Here is an 8,625-nt window from a genome sequence, read left to right on the forward strand (position 1 = left end):
CTCAATCAATTCTACTTCCTTTATCGGCGTCTCTCTCCTATCATATTTAGACTTCCCATTTCCGCCAGGTGTCATGTACGTACATGCCATGGCATACAGAAGCCATATTCCGGGTGGCATGTACAGACATGCCATAATTCGACACTCCCGTTTTTCGGTGGCATGCATGGCCATGCCACCGGAAATACGGTAAAATATTATCTTTTTGACACTGAAACATTAATGGATTAGTTTTATATAAATATTATTTTTCTTACACTATACATTTCACAAGACGTACTCAGGCTTCAGAGGTAAGCGTCTGCAAAATTACGTTGACAATCGGACCGCGACTCGCGAAACATGTCAGTCGCGGCGTGATTCAGCGCCCGCGAGCGCGTGTATGCAATACTTTTCGCGTGCGTATATATGTGGGTGTGCGTGCGCGCGCGCATCTGTATGTGATTCAGCGTGTGTGTATGCAGCAATAGTATTCGCGTGCGCATATATGTGTGTGTGTGTGCGCTCGCGTGCGTGTGTGTGATTCAGCGTGCGTGTATGCAGCAATAGTATTCGCGTGCGTATATGTGTGAGCGTGTGCATGTGCGCGCTCGCGCGCGTGTGTGTGTGATTCAACGTGTATGCAGCAATACTATTCGCGTGCGTATATATGTGTGCGAGCGCGTGCGCTTGCGTGTGTGTGTTTCAGCGTGTATCTATGCAGCAGTACTATTCGCGTACGTATATGTGTGCACGTGAGTGTGTGCGCGCGCGCTCGCGCGTGTGTGTGTGCCAGCAATGAGTAATATGAAAGTAATTGATATGCAAAGATAAAATAAAGAAAAATAGAAAAGAGAAATCACCGCAAACGAGGCTAATGGTAGTTGAACGAGGGAACGGGGCACGAGGTACTTTGCTTGCCGGTGGATTGTTCGAGAACCAGGGAAATGGCGCAATCTGATTCGCTGACGAAGGTAATATATAGAGGTGTGGTAGGCAGGCCTATTCAGTCTACTTCTGCTGTGAATACCCTGAAGATGCCTCGGAACACACGCACTTCGTCCGCTGCCGCTGCTGCCTCTCCCGACGACCCTCAGCCTTCCACCTCGGCTGGCCCCTTGCGCTTTTTCGACGACTCGTCGGACGATGAATCCGGCGAGAGGTTCGTGCCAAGGGGTCGGGTTCGCATCGAGAGCAGCAGCGACAGCGGCGATGATTCCGAACTAGATTTCGTATCTCACGACACGACTCTAGATTCGGATGAACCGCTGTCTGCTTACGCCCAGCGGTTGCGGGAGCGGAATTGTCCTTGACAGCCTGGGTTCCGGTGGAGGAAGGAGGAGAATGTTCCCAAGAGGTTTGATTTCAGGGCCCAGCCTGGGGTCAACACCCCCGGAATGGACTCTTGATTCCAGTCCGCTGGAACTATTTATCTTGTTCTTCACCGACGAACTCATGGATGTGATCGTCCGTGAGACAAACCGGTAAGTTCACGTGATTTTGTGTTTCATTTACATATTTTTTGTCAGATTGAATATATATACATACACACAATATATATATATATATATATATATATATATATATATATATATATTATGTTAATATTTAATGATTAGATTGTGTACAATGACTAATTTTTGTACTTCTATCTTTCCAGGTACCACCGTCAAAGGCCAGCGCCCAGGTCTTCTCATACGAAGGACTGGGTAGACACCTCTGCCTCGGAGCTTAGGGTCTTCATCGGCCTCAGGATGGCCATGGGGCTGAATCCTAAGCCCGAGCAGATGAGTTACTGGTCGACCGATCTTTTCTACCACAGTCCCTTGTTCCCAGTGACCATGGCGCGGGATCGTTTCGATCAGCTGAGCCGCTACCTCCACATGGCGGACAACGAGGAGAGTCATCCCGATGACCGCCTGTGGAAGTTGCGGCCAGTTATCGAAACTCTCCAGCCTCAGTTCTCGTCGGTTTATACTCATCCCAGGAGGATTACGGTCGACGAGAGTCTCTGGAAATTTCGGGGGCGCTTTGCAGCCGTGACCTTCAACCCCAGCAAGCGCTCGCGCTTCGGGGTGAAGGTTTATAAGCTCGCGATCAGTGAAGGCCCGAACAACGGCTACATATGTGCCTTCGAAATTTACACTGGCAAGGACAGAGGCGACATACCCGCATCCCAGAGGGCTGTCATCCACTTGATGGGCGCCACGGGCTTATTTGAAAAAGGGTATGACTTATAGACCGATAATTAGTATACGTCCCTTACCCTTTTTCATTGCCTGCAGAGCAGGGGCACAAACTCGGTTGGCACAGTACGTGCCCACTGATCTGCAGGTAAAAGCCCGCGGATATATGGACAGTCGCAGCACGCCTACAGGCATGTTGTGCATGCAATGGCGCGACAGGCGTGAAGTGACGTTGCTGTCGACTATCCACAAAAGCGAGATGGTCGCCACCCGGTCCCGCAGAGGGTTTGAGAGGGTCAAACCCCAAATAGTTGCAGACTACAACTATGGGATGAAGGGGGTCGATACCAGTGATCAGCTGGTTGTATCGTACCCGAGCACTCGCAAGTCCCTCAAGTGTTATAAAAAGGTTTTGTTCAACCTTTTTGACATGGCAGTCGTCAAGGCCTTCTCATTGCACGAGGTGCTCGGAGGGCGATTGACTCAGCTGATCTTCAGGAAGAAGCTTGCAGATCTCATGCAGCTGGGGAGTCGCCGTGGTAGAGAGGTCAGGTCACGGTCCATCTCCCGCTCTTCGCCCCCAGCTCCGGTTCTTCAGGGTATCCACTGCCAGATATCAACACCTCACGGCAGATACCGAAGGTGCAGACTGTGCTACACTCGTGGCGTGAGGAGGATGACCAAGATGTGTTCAGGGTGTGATGTTCCTCTCTGTTTGACTTCCTGCTTTGAGGAATATCACACTCTGAACGCATCTACGTCTAGGTGATCCTCACGCCACGACCTTGTACATATTGTAAATAATTTACTTCAGTAAATAAAATACGAAACGTAAAAAAAACTTTCTATATCCTCAAATACCACACTATTTCTTTACACACCAATATGAAATGAATACAAGAAAATAATCTTTATATAACATAAAATATTGAAACTTACTTTGAAAAGAATGAAGAAAAGATGGGAAAAGAAAAGAAAAAGAAAGCTTTACAGAGCTTGATCCAATGATATTGAACAAATACGACTCCCAAAAATAACTTACAACAGGAATTAAAAACTAAAAATATATGTGTATTACGTATATAATGTGATCACGTACTTATAAAACTACACTGAGAAGAGAAATTGAAAGCTATATCTTGCTCATGAAGTAATAATATAGACCTCGTGTGAAAACTAAGATAGTTGATATAACCTAAAAAAAATGAATAACGAAATTAAAAAAAAAAAAAAACTATGGTTATAAACACGATCATACATCAAACTGCTTACTTTATTCAGAGTAAAAGCGAATAATTATCAATTGTGGAGTCCATACTACGAAAAAACTGTCATACATACTTGACATAGGAAAATATAGCAAATATATAACTTTGAAAATAATAATAATAATAATAATAAAATCTTAGTAATACAAAGAAAAGGCAAGGAATGCTGGTATTGCGCGTGAGCGGTCGCGCGCCATAGGGTAATGGTCTTCCGTCGAAACCCATTAAAACAATTCTTGGAAGATTTCGTAATATCCGCCTTTGAATTTCAATCTTTCCAAATCTCCTGCATCGGATAACGAGATATGAGATTATTCCAACAAAGAAATGTATTATTTGAAACCCTTTAAGTAGTTCGAAGTGCTCAGCCTAATTGTTGTCGCTCTGCCCTATCGTAGAGCGCCGGGTATACAGATCATAAGTGAAATGTTACGAGGTACTAAGGCATAAAAATCAACAGTAAAATTTGCGAGATAAAGGCGTAATGGAAGGGACCTTATACAGAAGAATATCTACTTATCATTTCTCGTTACTGTGAATGAATAGTGTATGATTGCGTACTCATTTCTGCTTTTACACATAAACTAAAAAAGGTAAATCTACTTGAAATTCAGCAGCCAAAGAAATGGATGATGTGAGGCATATTTGACATGTTTTTTATTTTTTATTATTATTGTTTACACCAATTGATGTTAATGTGGTTTATTTTTACTTTTTTAGCGCTTGAAAAAAATGTAATGTACAGCCTTCCCCTTTTCGTGGAAACATCATGATGAAATGAAAGATTTTGCCAAAGCTGCATTTTCCCATTTTACATCTATTGAATGACATTACAGGCACGCACACACCCTAACGAAAGCACGTAAACACAAACACACACACATCACATACTGGGAAAATATCTCGATAATGCATACTTATGGAGTGCTCGCGCTACCACCGAGGTGTGACATGAAGAATATCTATCATCTCTCGTTACTGTTGATGAATATTATAAGAGTATTAACCCGTCAATGACTTTCTTCATATAAACAAAAAAGGGTAAAACTACTTGAACTTCAGCAGTTTTAATGGAAGAAAATGGCTAATGTGATACATTTTTGACACATGACCCTATGTGTCAAGAAATAATGTGGAATCTCTTACTTCCCTTTATTTCTAGAAACGTCTTAATGACGAAGTGAAAGAATTTGTCATAGGTACATTTCCCCAATTTGCTTTTAATCAATGACATTACAAGCAGTGCTTATGTACACACACTAACAAATAAACACACACAAACACATCACGCACCTCCACCGATCTTTATTTTATTTTATTTTTTTATTTTTTATTAGCAATCCTACAATGGTTAAATTTCCCCAAAGAGGAACGCAAATCCCAAGCACATAAATGCCTGCGCAAAAAGTCCACACGGGAACCTCAAAGCTGACATTTCTTTATCACTGTTATTTCAGAGATTATTTTACCCCGAGTCAAGCCCGGCTTTCCCTAGGGTGCTTTAGGCCATTTCAGGATACAGGTCCCTCTTAGCTTTTTAATCTGCGTCTTTTCTGGAAACATCAAGGGGATATATTCATCTTGCTTGTCTCCACGAAAGGATTATTATTTGGTGTTCCCAGAATGGCGGATAATACCATTTGCTCTTAACATATTGTGTGACATTTTTGGCTTTTGGAAAGAAGGCGTTTGTTATTGCATCGCTGGGAATGGCTGAGTTGCTGCGTGTCTTCGGGAATGGGAATTTATGGACTTCTGCTGTTGTCTTTGCACTCACTTTTGCCTCATGAGAAACCTTAGTTTGGACGTGAGAAGTCTGCATTCTACTCCTGAAGTATTTTTCATATTCATCGCTCATATGGTGAACACACACAGAATCACACACATACACATATGTGTATATATAGACAGAGAGAGAAATATCCACGTGACTGAAACAGTATCTTGGTGAAGAAATTACCTTTTCGTTAATGAAAGATAACCGTCATCCTTTCGACGACCCACTTCAGTCTGTCCCATTGCGATGTGTCCCTTTTTATCATCGTCCAAAATTAATTCTACTCCCTTTATCGGCGTCTCTCGATCTCCTATTTTATTAGGTCTTTCGTCGAAACCCATTAAAACAACTCTTGGAAGATTTCATAATATCCGCCTATAATTTTCAACCTCTCCAAATCTACATCAGAAAAAAACGAGATATAGGACTATTCCAACAAAGAAATGTATTATTTGAAACCCTCTAAGTAGTTCGAAGTGCTCAACCTAATCTTTGTTGTCACTCTGCTCTATCCTGGAGCGCCGGGAATATAGGTCATAAGTGAAATGTTACGAGGTACTAACGCATAAAAATCAATAGTAAAAAATTGCGAGATAAAGGCGGAACGGAAGGGATCTTATACTGAAGAATATCTGGTTATCATTTCTCGTTACTGTGAACGAATGGTTTATGATTACTTACTGGTCATTGCTGCTTTTTCATAAAAATAAATAAATATATAAAATAATTTAAAAAGGTAAATCTATTTTAATTTCGGCAGTTTGAAAAGAAAAAAAAGGCTTATGTGAGGCATATCTGACACATGTTATCTACCCTAACTGATGTTAATGTGGTTTATTTTACTTATCGCTTGGAAAGAGTTCAAAAATGTGATCTACAGCCTTCCCCTTTTCGTTGAAACATCTTAATAATGAAATGAAAGATTTTGTCAAAGCTACATCTTCCCATATTACATTTATTGAATGACATTACAGGCCGCTCACTCACTAACGAAAGCACGTACACACACAAACACGCACACATCACATACTGGGAAAATATCTCGATAATGCATACTTGTGGAATGCTCGCGCTACCACCGAGGTGTGACATGACGGGCCATACATTGAAGAATATCTATCATCTCTCGTTACTGTGGATGAATATTGGAAGTGTTATCTAGTCAATGTCTTTTTTCATTAAACAAAAAAAGGTAAAACTACTTGAACCTCAGCAGTTTTAAAGGTAAAATGGCTGTGATGCATTTTTGACACATGACCCTAATGAGCCAAATATTAATGTGGTTTCTTTTACTTCCCTTTCTAGAAACGTCTTAATGATGAAGTAAAAGGATTTGTCAAAAGTACATTTCCCCATTTTACTTTTAATGAATGACATTACAAGCAGTGCGCATGTACACACACTAACAAATAAACACACATAAACACATCACGTATAAGATGTACGTAATGTGGGATGCTCGCGCTTCCAGCGATCTTTTTTTATTTCTCTCTTTCTTTCTTTTATTTAGCAATCCTATAATGGTTAAATTTCCCCAAAGAGGAACGCAAGTTCCAAGCATATAAATGCCCGTGCAAAAAGTCCACACGGGAACCTCAAAGCTGATATTTCTTCATCACTGTTATTTCAGAGATTATTTTACCCCGAGTCAAGCCCGGCTTTCCCTTGGGTGCTTTAGGCCATTTCAGGATACAGTTCCCTCTTAGCTTTTTAATCTGCGTCTTTTCTGGAAACACCAAGGGGATATATTAATCTTGCTTGTCTCCACGAAAGGATTATTATTTGGTGCTCCCAGAATGGCGGATAATACCATTTGTTCTTAACATATTGTGTGACATTTTTGGCTTTTGGAAAGAAGGCGTTTGTTATTGCATCGCTGGGAATGGCTGAGTTGCTGCGTGTCTTTGGGAATGGGAATTTATGGTCTTCTGCTGTTGTCTTTGCGCTCACTCGCTTTTGCCTCATAGGAAACCTTATTTTGGGCGTGAGAAGTTTGTATTATATTTACGTTGTGTTTTCATATTCATCGCTCATATGGTGCACACACACAGAGTCACACATACACATATGTGTATATATAGACAGAGAAATATCCACGTAACTGAAACTTAGTATCTTCACGAAGAAAATAGCCTTTTCATTAATGAAAGATAACCGTCATCCTTTCGACGACCCATTTCAGTCTGTCCCATTGCGATGTGTCCCTTTTTATCTTCGTCCAAAATCAATTCTACTTCCTGTATCGGCGTCTCTCGATCTCCTATTCTCTTAGGTCATCCGTCGAAACCCATTAAAACAATTCTTGGAAGATTTCATAATATTCGCCTATAATTTTCAATTTCTCCAAATCTGCATCAGAAAACGGCGATATGGGACTATTCCAACAAAAAAATGTATTATTTGAAACCCTCGATGTAGTTCCAAGTGCTCAGCCTAATCGTTGTTGTCGCTCTGCTCTATCCTGGAGCGCCGGGAATACAGGTCATAAGTGAAATGTTACGATGGACCTTATACCGAAGAACACTAACGAAAGCACGCACACGCACACGCACACATCACACACTGGGAAAATATCTCGATAATACATACTTGTGGAATGTTCGCGCTACCACCAAGCTGTAACAGGAGGGACCATGCACTGAAGAATATCTAGCTCTCTCTCGTTACTGTGGATGAATATTATAAGAGTACTAACTCCTCAATGCTTTTTTTTCATATAAACAAAAAAGGGTAAAACTACTTTAACTTCAGGAGTTTTAAAGGAAGAAAATGGGTAATGTGATTCATTTTTGACACATGTCCCTATGTGTCAAAAATTAATGTGGTTTCTTTTACTTCCCTTTATTTATGAAGTGAAAGGATTTGTCAAAAGTTAATTTCCCCAATTTACATTTAATGAAGGACCTTACAAGCAGTGCGCATGTACACACACTAACAAATAAACACATAGACACGTCACGTACAGGATGTACGTGATATGGCATGCTCGCGCTTCCACCGATTTTTTTTTCTTTTTTTTTTAGCAGTCCTATAATGGTTAAATTTCCCCAAAGAGGAACGCAAGTTCCAAGCATATAAATGCCTGTGCAAAAAGTCCACACGGGAACCTCAAAGCTGTATTTCTTTATCACTGTTATTTAAGAGATTATTTTACCCCGAGTCAAGCCCGGCTTTTCCTTGGGTGCTTTAGGCCATTTCAGGATACAGTTCCCTCTTAGCTTTTTAATCTGCGTCTTTTCTGGAAACATCAAGGGGATATATTAATCTTGCTTGTCTCCACGAAAGGATTATTATTTGGTGCTCCCAGAATGGCGGATAACACCATTTGCTCTTAATTAATATATTGTGTGACATTTTTGGCTTTTGGAAAGAAGGCGTTTGTTATTGCATCTCTGGGAATGGCTGAGTTGCTGCG

At 41.1% G+C, this 8,625-nt stretch overlaps 1 protein-coding gene across 1 annotated transcript; it reads left to right on the forward strand.

Annotated features, from left to right (window-relative positions):
* The first annotated feature begins 1,323 nt into the window (after positions 1-1,323).
* LOC138865517 (piggyBac transposable element-derived protein 4-like) lies at positions 1,324-2,934 on the forward strand. Its single transcript, XM_070136204.1, has 3 exons — positions 1,324-1,463; positions 1,640-2,206; positions 2,265-2,934. Exons 1-3 carry the CDS (start codon positions 1,324-1,326, stop codon positions 2,932-2,934), a joined length of 1,377 nt encoding a protein of 458 aa, XP_069992305.1.
* Positions 2,935-8,625: the final 5,691 nt, after the last annotated feature.

The sequence above is a fragment of the Penaeus vannamei genome, chromosome 21 (assembly GCF_042767895.1).
Source record: "Penaeus vannamei isolate JL-2024 chromosome 21, ASM4276789v1, whole genome shotgun sequence".
Taxonomy (NCBI): domain Eukaryota; kingdom Metazoa; phylum Arthropoda; class Malacostraca; order Decapoda; family Penaeidae; genus Penaeus; species Penaeus vannamei.

Bases quoted from the DNA above. Each gene is read 5' to 3' on its own strand.
- LOC138865517 (XM_070136204.1), top strand. From the start codon at position 1,324: ATGTTCCCAAGAGGTTTGATTTCAGGGCCCAGCCTGGGGTCAACACCC. The intron at 1,464-1,639 runs GTAAGTTCACGT...CTATCTTTCCAG, and splicing joins ATCGTCCGTGAGACAAACCG to GTACCACCGTCAAAGGCCAG. The intron at 2,207-2,264 runs GTATGACTTATA...CATTGCCTGCAG, and splicing joins ACGGGCTTATTTGAAAAAGG to AGCAGGGGCACAAACTCGGT.